This window comes from Centruroides sculpturatus, unplaced genomic scaffold (assembly GCF_000671375.1).
Source record: "Centruroides sculpturatus isolate CEXI.00-Female unplaced genomic scaffold, Cexi_2.0 scaffold743, whole genome shotgun sequence".
In the NCBI taxonomy this organism is placed as follows: Eukaryota; Metazoa; Arthropoda; class Arachnida; order Scorpiones; family Buthidae; genus Centruroides; species Centruroides sculpturatus.
In genome coordinates, this window is record NW_019384970.1 from 292736 (window position 1) to 303913 (window position 11178).

At 32.1% G+C, this 11178-nt stretch overlaps 1 protein-coding gene and 1 pseudogene across 1 annotated transcript; one reads left to right on the forward strand and one right to left on the reverse strand.

The window, feature by feature from the left end:
• Positions 1-3595: 3595 nt before the first annotated feature.
• On the forward strand, positions 3596-6471 carry LOC111632580 (patched domain-containing protein 3-like). The gene is made up of 3 exons (XM_023377057.1): positions 3596-4571; positions 5357-5683; positions 5750-6471. Exons 1-3 carry the CDS (start codon positions 3596-3598, stop codon positions 6469-6471), a joined length of 2025 nt encoding a protein of 674 aa, XP_023232825.1.
• A 1783-nt stretch (positions 6472-8254) lies between these two features.
• Positions 8255-11178, reverse strand: LOC111632581 (annotated as a pseudogene).

The window sequence follows — 11178 nt, forward strand, 5'->3', positions numbered from 1 at the left end:
GATAAAATTAAAATTTTAATACGATTATATAATACAGTATTTAAAAAATTAAACGAAATAATAACAGAATAACACGAGAAAATGGGCAAACAAGAAAAGATAGCGAGTCAGCAATACCGAATAATATAACAAATATTGTTCATATTGTTAGAAAGTGTTCCTAAATTGTTTTCAACAATTCGAAGAAGCGAGAGGCGTGTGGAAATTACACGTCATTACTCATGCATATATAGAATTAACAGGAAACAAGAGTATTAGAAGTCACGTGTCAACCTGTCAAAAGTAGCAACGTATCCGTAGTAGCTGTACGATGTAGAGTGTATCGAGGTCCGGGCTTTTTGGGGACGTGGTCATTTATAAATCGCTTCGAAAGATAAAATAATACTTTTCAAATATTTCAAATTAAACTACGGAATATTTGAATACGTACGTCTATTTCGTTTGTAGGTCTAATAGAAAAAAACGAAAAAGTAAACTTGGTGCGGTTTCTGAAACAAAATTCTTTCATCGAGACCCTCAACACTTTCTTTGTAATTGTTCAAAAAGGAGAAATATATTTTAAAACATTTCGTAAAAAGTATTAATTAAGTAATAACATGAATTTTAAATTAAATATAATTTTTAAAATAACATTTTTTACGAGGTAGTTTCTTCAGTTAACTTTGCGGTTAATTATGCGGAAAGAAATTACGAATATTTTTCCTGAATATTCTATTGGTAGAAGACACGCACGTGTCAAAAACGTCAAAGTTGCACGTAAACAAATGTTTATGTTTTAAAATAACTCACAAATTGAAATAAATTTTGTTGCGATGGTCACACTTCCCTCTGAATAATTCACCAATCGTAATTGAAATTATTAATTAAAATTATCGTATTGTTAATTAAATTTATATCGATAGACAATCATATTTACTGCTGTTATAAAGGAATTATAAAGAGGTATGTAATTCTAAAAATTATTTAATGTATTTATAGCGGAAAATCAGATAAAATTAAGTTAGTTTTTCTTCTTATTGCATGCACAACAGTATCAAATTTATAGTAAAAATCAGAAAGAATATTCAATTATATATTTATTATATCATACGACCCATCTTACTGTATTTACTCCTTTATTATTTTAAGTTTAATACTAATTATTATAAAATGTTTCATTAATTCGAAAGTAAGAATTTTCTACAGTTTTCTATTGTTAAGTCGTAGATGAAGTAATCAAAATAGCTTTAAAATTTAATTTAAAGTTTATATCCAATCCTTTATGTAATGCTTACACCAATTTAAGGATTTGAACTCTTTTATTGCGTTTATTTATTATATGATAAACAAAAGTGTTTTATAATTGCTGATAACTTTTCTCTGTTTCTGAATTTACGGATTTTAATTAATATTTTGTCAAGTTAAAATTATAAATGAATACAAAATATTAACGAACTGAATTAAATAAATTGTAAATTAACAAAAATCCAATAAAATTAGACTTATCCAAATATTTAAATTACTCATTGTTTCCACTTACGCTATCCACACGTACAATAATATACGCAGAAGCTTGAAAATAAAATAATATTTAAAGACTTATTAGAATTTTCTCTATAAATAATACATAATTATAATTTATTTTTAATTCTCTTAATCATGAAATTACTTGATGATAATTAGCGAGACTCCTAATCGATTTAGTCACGATCGTAAAGAATATAAAAGTTTTTTATGTTTATGAAAATATCTGTAATTTAGATATGTTCGGGAGATAACGAACAGGTTTTCTAATCCTCCACGGAACTTTAAAAACTTCATTATATATTATTTTATTGACGATCTTAATTAACATTCGACATTTACTCAATTAATATTTTGCTAAACATGATTAAACATAAAACTTGATGACTGAACAGAATATTACATAATTTTTTATCGTTCATCGTATTTATTATCTTATGCTTATAAAAAATTTTTATATTCATACGAAATCATCGTAATTAAAATGTTTAATACTACAAGTTTCGTTCAAAATGTAATGCACCAGAATTTATTTTGATGGTAGGATGAAACATACAATCATGAAACGTAGGAATCTCATGTTATTTTTCAACCAAGTTTACGCCCTCGTATTTGGCCATACGTCATTATTAAATGAAAGACACGTTTGCCGGCTCGAATACTAGTCCTAATTCTGTGCATGGAAACACTTTCTCGTATCACTGAGAACATCTTCATCTGACTGGAACTTTATCTTTGGCTTGCGTTATCAGAAGCAAACCAAGAACTCTTTACCATCAAACTGCTAGCGTTACAAGAATTTGTATGCGATGGTTTTCCTTGCTGCTGTTAGGTTAATCGTGAGCTGCTTCAGGACCCATCGTGAACACATTTTGACATATACATGCTTACATATGATTAGATGAACACTCTCGGCAATCGGTGATTCTTCTTGAATCGGTTAATCAAGTCGCTGCTTTGTGGTTACCATAACAGATGTGGCTCCAAATCGCAGTGATATGGTATTCCTAATGTCGTTGTTTGTTTGTTAAATTATTGCAACGCAACATTTTGGGCAATCTGCTTTGCGGGGATGCTTTCCGGAAGCTCTTTTTAAGGAAAATTGGCTCCTATTTTAACGTTAGAAACGTAAAGAAAACTTAGAAAACTTCACATGGACAGCCCGTTCGACCAAGGCGCGAACGCACGACCGAAATCCCAGTGTTCTAGGTACGAAGACACCTCGACCACTCGTGGGCCCTATTATCACTGACTTCGTACAATTCTTTCATCGACTCACGACGCTTCGGTTGACAGGTTGCAGTAACATAGTCACCACACAATCGTTTGTGAATGCTTCTAACAGCTGCACTTCAGCAACAACAAATTTTATTACTGTATGTTATTGGAACGTACTGCACGTCACTGGTATTCGTCATTTTTTAACGAAGCTGTTGCGGTTCCGCCTGGCAAAGATCTTTAAAATTTTCACAACGTTTTCAAAAGGCTTCGGGTACAACTACTGAAAATAGGAGCCAAGTCACAGCCTTCGTTGCCACGATTTAAATTATGCTCCATTACTTTTTGAACAACCTTTGTAAAAGTGCATGTTTTTAATTAACGTCATATTTAATGACATTTTCTAATAATTTCTTTATTAACTTTTACAGAACGTTTTGTATTTTCTTTTATATTTATAACTTACGCATAGATTTAAGTCCTATTTAAATAAATTCGAATCGAGACGAATCGTGATTGGAGTTTTACTGTACATAATAAAGAATTGTTCATCATATTAACCTAAATTCGTTATAAATGAATTTAGTTGCTAATGATATAAATTTTTATTATTTAACTTATAACGAGTTTTAAAGATTACCTGTATTATCTAAGAATAATTAGTACACAACAGTAATTGAGTAAGGGTATTCAATATTATTATTATCTTCCAGATATTAACGTAATATTCACAGTTTATCATTTAAATTATTATTGGTATTCATCAGACATTTTCTAGACTTATTAAACTAATTCACATTACAGTTTAGTTATTATTTAATATACGGAAAAATAATACCAATTGATTAAATAATTAACATTTTTCAGATCCGTTATGAAATTGAAATATATCAATATTTTCTTATCGAAAAAGTTTAGACAATTAGGATTATGTATTGGTAGAAATCCTTCTTACTTTATCGTCATTCCGGTGATTGTATCCGTGGTATTAGCTACGGGTCTTCACAAGTGGTACGAAGAAACAAATGTAAAATATTTAATTGCACCCAAAAATACCAGACACGTTATTGAAGAAGCCTCCATAGAAAGATTATTTGCAATGAATCTATCTTCCGATGCACACATGGGAAGGATGAACAGAGAACCAAACATAGCAGTACTTTTAGTTACGGCAAAAGATGAAGGATCTGTGCTTCGAAGAAACGTATTTCAAGAAATTATTGAACTGGATAAAACTGTCCAAAATATAAAAACTGCAGAAAATTTTACATATAAAGATTTATGTGCAAGAAATAACAAGAGATGCTTCGAGAATTCTATTTTATTAATGCAAGATGAAGTCGAAAACAACACTTATTCCATCAAATACCCTTTAAGCGAGAGAAATGAATTCGATTTTCAATTAACGAGTCTATTTTTAGGAGGAGTCGAAAAAAATGCAGAAGATTACGTTAAAAGTGCTAAAGTATTGCGGCTTGTTTATTACTTTAACGACTATTTGAAAGTTCAAAGAAGCAGAGTCGAAGAATGGCAAAATCTCTTTTTAGATCTTATTGAATCGAGTAATTTTCAGTACATAATCGTCGATCGATACACAGCGATTACAATTGAACAAGAGTTGTCTTCTGTCGTCAGTCGAATATTTCCACGAATACCGATTGCAATGTTAGCAATAGCAATCTTTTCAATGCTGACCTGTTTGTATAACAATTGGATCGAAAGCAAACCTTGGACAGGAATAATTGCATTAACGTCGGGAGGAATGTCTTTGGCTTCGTCATTTGGATTGATCATGTATTTTAATACACCGTTTGTGGCTCCTGCTGGATCTATACCCTTTTTAATCATAGGTAAGAGTTACTTAAAACTTTACGTTTTAGTTTAACCATATAAATAATAATCATTTACTTGTTAAGATTTAATTAATGTATTAAAAAGTTTGCATAATAATATAAATAATTCTACAGGATTTTTCACCAATCGCTAATTTAGGGCCTATATTTATTATATTGTTTACTTATGTTCCTATTGCTTTTATTTCGTTTATTTATTTATTATATTTATTTCGTATTGCATTTGTTACGTATTTTTCTATTGCTTCTTATAAAAAAAAAGTCTTCGGATTTTTACAATACTTTGCTGATGTGAGAGGCTAGCCATGGTAGAGAGTCTCCACTTTTTAATTGGCGGCGCAATCGGTAAGATTAGCATTGGCCCGCGGAGTCGAAGGATGGTTTTCTAAGACGTTGATAGAAGAGCAGAAGTTCGTGAGAAACCCCTGCCAGTTTGTTTTTCCTGACATCAGCCTAGATATAGTGTTAACTACGCTCGTTGTTGTTTGAGAGGAATTTAGAGTGGAAGGGTCGCGAGTAAGTGGACTGGACGATAGCTCAGATTTCCGTCAAGAATGAAACTATGCTAAATTAATAACAAAAATATTTAATAAAAGGAAATAAAATAATACGTATTATAGTACGACTTATTCGAAACCTATCTCGCGAAGAGAGATAGGTTTCGAATAAGTCGTAGTAGTTAATTATTTTAGTTAGTTTAGTTTAATGTTTCTGTTATCAGTAAGTATTTTTCTTTTTTATAACTTTTTTACCAGAATTTTTTAACGCAACTTTCGTTTCAGGAGTAGCCATGGACGACGCTTTTGTTCTTCTTGCTGCGTGGAAAAGAACCGATCCACAGAAGACCGTTCCAGACAGACTCTCAGAAGTTTATTCAGAATCCGCCATTTCTGTTACTGTAACTTCAGTAACGAATTTCATAGCTTTCATTTCAGGACTGTTTACACCTTTTAGATCCATATATTATTTTTGTTTATACGCATCAATTGCTATTCTCTTCTGTTATATTAATCAGATAACGTTCGTTGGTGCATGCATGGCGGTCTTTGGATATGCGGAGAAACAAGGAAGACATTCTTTATTCTTTACAAAAATAAGTATACAAACAGGTAAAAATATATCGAATCATTTTGTAGCACTTCCAGAAACTAATGACAATAAATTTTTCTCTCTAGAATACCACTCACGGATTCAAAAAATGTTCTTCACCGCCGATTCTTGGAAATCTACTAAAGAAACGACCACTCCTACGTCATCAATTTGGACGAAACTCGATAATATTTTATTCTTATGGTATGTCATGATAATTATTCTCCTTATCATGGCAGGACACGTAGCAGTTGGAGTTTTGGGAGTGACAAAAACAGATACTATAGGATCATTTTCCCACTCTTCTGCATACGATTCATATTACTTTCAATATCATAAAAATGTTTTTAAATATTTCAAGCATTACGAAAACAGAATCCAAATCGTTGTCGATCAAGAAATTAATTATGCAGATTTGGAAATTCAGAATCAAATAGAAAAACTTTTTTCTGAAATGGAGAGAGAAGGATTAATTGCAGATTTTCTTACCGAGTCTTGGCTCCGAAGTTTTGTGGAATTCGTCAAAGACGATTCAATGTCTGCGATCGTAAAGTCGTACAACATGAGCGACACAAAAGATTTTATTGTAGTTCTGCGCCGAATGTTTCTACGCCATCCGTATGCACAACGATTTCGTAATGATATTGCATTCAATTCTGACTATACAGCTATCGTTGGAAGCAGATTCTTTTGTCAGACTAATTTCACTGTCGACGAAAAATCGTTGATAATAACTTTACAGAGACTAAGGAAAATCACTGATAAAATGCTATTATCACTTCTTGAATTATATTGTCGACAGCATTGACTTGCATGTAAAATTTACTGTTCAATTGTTGAGTAGTATTGTGATAATTGTAATTTTTGTTTGTTTCGTTTTTATGTCAGATGTTGTCGTTACGTTTTCTGTAGCTTTTTCGATTGTTACTATAGAAATTTCCACTTTGGGTTATATGGCTCTGTGGGATGTCGAATTATCACCAGTGTCTATGATTGTCTTAGTCATGTGCTCTGGTTTTTCGGTCGATTATTCTGCTCATCTTTCTTACGCTTATAGACATTGCGACATTGAAGGCTACAATGAACGTCTTCGTCATAGCATCGATTGTGTAGGATTTGCAATATTTCAAGGTAGTGCAACTACAATAATTGCCGTGTTACCTTTAGCCATTCCATTGGCTTATATATTTGTCACGATTTTTAAAATAGTCTTTTTGGTTATTATGTTTTCTTTTATTACTGCTTTGGTATTTTTGCCGGTTATTTTATCGACACTGAATTACATGAAATCGAAAATGCGCGAAAGAAATAAATGTAGCAAAGACCTCGGCCACAGATTTGACGGTAATACAAATGTTGGTTTTCATTCGTCAGAAATTTCCACGTAAATAGCAAAGAAGGCGCTTTCCACGTTAATTAATCAATTCTAATCATTGATTCAAAATTGTATTTGGTTACAGTACAATTATTGTACAAAAATTTATACATATTCTGTAAATATAAAGGCAATAATAGATTTTCATAGAAATCATTCAAACTGAAAACTTAGCAAAAATATTTTAATCCTGGATTACTTGATCTTTCACCTATGTGCATATAAAATAATTTTATTTATTACTTACGTAACAAAGCCCGCTCTAGCGGTTACGTCGCCCAGGACTAAAAGACAAATTGCCACCCCTTAAGAATATATATACTGTATATATACCTTTTTAATTAAAGGTACATATTTTTCAATAAAAATCAAATTAATTTATTTAAATTTTAATAAAAGCATATGTTTAGAAACATAACATAACATCGATGATCAAGCAGTACAAAACAGTAGAAATTAACTAATATCTGTACCTAGCCACAAATTATTAACCATATAATTTTTTCATTTTTTAATGCTATGAAAAATGTATTATTGCACACACAATGAAAAAGCCTTTATTTTGAAAATAAAACAAGGTAATGTCAACTCCGCTAAAATCACAAAAAAGTTTTTTTCTTACTTTCTATTTCGCAAACTTTTTATTGCATCTTTTAATTTTACTTGATCAGCAATTTCATGCTCGATTGCCAACATGGCCAAACCATTAAGACGATTTCGTGTAGTAGTCAAACGTAAAAAGTTCTTAAATTTAACTTATAGAAACTCCTTTCGCTACTTGCTACGGTTATTGTTATCGCTAGCAATATTCTTAAAGCAATAGTAAGATTTGGGGCAAAATTTATCTTTGTAATTAAGCACAGTGCATTGCTTAGGCTTTCTTTTTTGCCTAAAAGCGCAGATACTGCTGAAATTTTTTCTGCTATTTAAACCCTATTTATGTCAACAGAATCACCATCAGTTAAAATGCATTCTAAATTCTTACAGTGTTTTAGTAGAATTTCTTTGGACATGATATTTAAATCGTATATATTATATAAGAATTGAAAATAGTTACTATGATTATTAAATTGTTCAAATCTATGCATTTAGTGCTTGATCGATTGTAAAATAAAACGAATTATTTTATATTTTTTTTTTACTTTTGGATCTTTCATGGGTTCATCTCGTGCATTGTATAAGAAGTTCCTTTTCCTTCTTCTAATGTGGTGTCGTGTTATTGTTGATCCAAAATCAGCCTCCTCATCAATTTCGGTAGCAATTCATTAACAATAAGGTTGAGAGAGTGGCTACTACACGGAACATAGAATGCTCGCGAATTATATTGTTTAATTCTAGATTGCACTCCTGCTTTATCGCCCCTCATATTGGACCCGTTGTCGTATCCCTGTCCTCTGATAACCTACAAATTTAAACTCAAGTCATTAAGTTCTCTAATTATGATATCAGACATTTGTTTTCCTGTGAATCTTTCGACTGGTAAGAAGTCTAAAAAGTATACATTAATTTTAATTTCAACATCAGCTTGAAATTTATTGATTGAAACATATCTGATTACAAGAGTCATTTGTCCTACCTTAATAATGTCAGGGGTACAGTCTAAAATTATGGAAAAATATTTTAATTTTTTAATTTCATCAATAATGTGAGATTCAGCCTGGGGTACAGGGTACTTTGTTTCGCCTGTATCACTTAATAGGCAACTAGTTTGTGAAACTAGTTCTCTCGGTTTCGGATCTTGTGATCCGATCCTATGTCAAGATTTTCGACCGGGAGGGCCTTTGTAATACAGGTATACCTCGCCTTACGTCGGTAATTGGTTCCAGGAAAACGATGGTTCCAGGAAAACGACGTAAGTCGAATTTACTTGTCTCCGAATCTACTTGTCACTAGGCTAAACCATAAATTACTATTCCCGGTTCTGTATTTTATTTATTAATGCATTTTTAATAATATATGGTTAATAAAAATCTATTTTAAGCTTACAAACAAATAAATTTTAGTTTTTAATATAGTACAGACAAAAGTATTCTAAATTTACGAATGCATGTACTGTAAATACAGAACATAGTAGTATATATTTTAATATGATTTTATGTGCTTTAAACGCTTTTCTAGTGATATTACGACTTCAATATTTGTGGCGAACAGACGTAAAGTCGAATAAAATGACTTAAACTTGATTTTTATTTTTCCATATACTTTTTTGACAAACGACGTATAATCGGGAACGACGTAACTCGAAACGACGTATAATCGGGAACGACGTAACTCGAAACGACGTAAGTCGAGGTATGCCTGTAGATCCAAATTGTAGGATTCGAATCTTTTCGTCAGGATGCTGACATCAGTTAATCACATTCGTCTTCCGCTTATTAACACGCGAATAGAGATCTGATTCAGGAAACAATTCAGAGACATTTCTTTTAACAGTAAAATAGTAAAATTTAATAAATCAAAAAATAACAATATTCTACAGAAAAAAAAGTAATAAACAATCAAATCAAACGATCAAGACGACGAATAAATTACTCAAACGCGTCGAGGGAGAAATATTCTTAACCTATACATTTACGAGAGAGAGAGCTCACAATTCCTTAAATAACATACAACCTGTTAAAGGAGCTTGTCTTCTTCTTATCTTGGCGAAGGTACTTCATTGATAACTTAGGATTATGTTGATAGGGGACGACTATGGCGTTGGTCTGCTGGCATATGTGTGGAGTCCTTTCCACTCTCCGATCTACGGACGAACTCATAAGGATGTTGGCCTTAGAGAGCAAATGAGTCAAGTCTTGTCACTCTCGGATCTGCCGACGAACTCCTCGAATTCGGCTGAATTTCGACTATATCTTCGGATTTACGACCAATTATCACTCTAGAATTTTTCCACGTGAACGGATGGAAAGGGGAAGAAATGAGGGGTAGACAGTTCCCATCATAACGAGATTTTTAACGGATAAGGGAAAAACAGAGGATGCTCATACTTCCGTCAAAGGAAGTGACTCTCCTAGCTGTTTTCCCACTCTAGAAAATACGTTATTTTCCCATCAAAATGAAAGAATATTTTTGTGTAAAGATTTTACTTTCCTTTTAAATTATTATTTTAGAACCGGGGGCTATTCGGATCTCACAATAATATGAGACTTTACACTTTGATGCAGCAGATCAATTATCTGGTTTTGTATATTTTTCCCGAGATAGTGAGCTTTAGTTTGTTCTTTATTTAGCATTCTGCGGATGTGCTTTTCAACAATGGAATCAAATTGAGATAGCAACTCAATTTTTTTAAAGAAATTACCGTTTTTATACTCAAACAACTTGTCACTTGCATCTTGAAAAGCCAGACCACTTTTACCAAACATTTTCATAATTGCTACGATTCTTAAAAGCAATTCGTTTCAATTATTTGTTTCGGCATTAATAATTCTTTGAGAGGCCGCATCTATAGTTTTACAACACTTTAGCCTTAGGTTCATTTCTAGCCATGATTTTTGGGCCTAAATATGATTTTTGGAAAATTCATGCTCTTTTAAAGTTTCGCCGAGGTGCTTCCAACTTTTAAAATCCTTTTTTGAAAGAGAACTAATTATACAGCCGAAAATTTTACAACAGAAGCAGTAAACGCAGTTTTGTGAAAGAGAGTACACTAGCCAGTCTCGTAAAATTTGCTCTCCATTGCTTAAAATTCGTGTATAGTAATTTATGCTAAAATGTTGACCAGTGTCATTGGAAAGAAATTTGTAATTATGCAATGGTTTAGGTGGACCTTGTCTTACTAAAAAACTTCTTTCGACGTCTCCTAAAATTCTTGGCTACAATGCTGGATCTGTACTCAACGCTTTCTGTGGGAGTCACGTTGATGTCAATGTTTTCAATGCTTTCATCTGGTGATGATAGAGTCAGAGTGTTGTCAGTTCCAATTGATTTAGAAACTTCGTCCATTTGTTTGTCATCATACTCTGACAATTTTGTATTTTCTTTTATAACCGGACTTAATGTTGAATTCTCAGAGTCGTCGTTTGTTTTGGTACAATTCTGGATATATAATTTTTTAAAGCGCCAGCTTGTTTTTGTCGTTCGGCTTCCTTTTCCAGCCTTCTTTTTTGTACTGGTAACCAGACAGTTTTCTTTGACCAT

Bases quoted from the DNA above. Each gene is read 5' to 3' on its own strand.
- LOC111632580 (XM_023377057.1), top strand. From the start codon at position 3,596: ATGAAATTGAAATATATCAATATTTTCTTATCGAAAAAGTTTAGACAA. The intron at 4,572-5,356 runs GTAAGAGTTACT...CTTTCGTTTCAG, and splicing joins TATACCCTTTTTAATCATAG to GAGTAGCCATGGACGACGCT. The intron at 5,684-5,749 runs GTAAAAATATAT...TTTTCTCTCTAG, and splicing joins AAAAATAAGTATACAAACAG to AATACCACTCACGGATTCAA.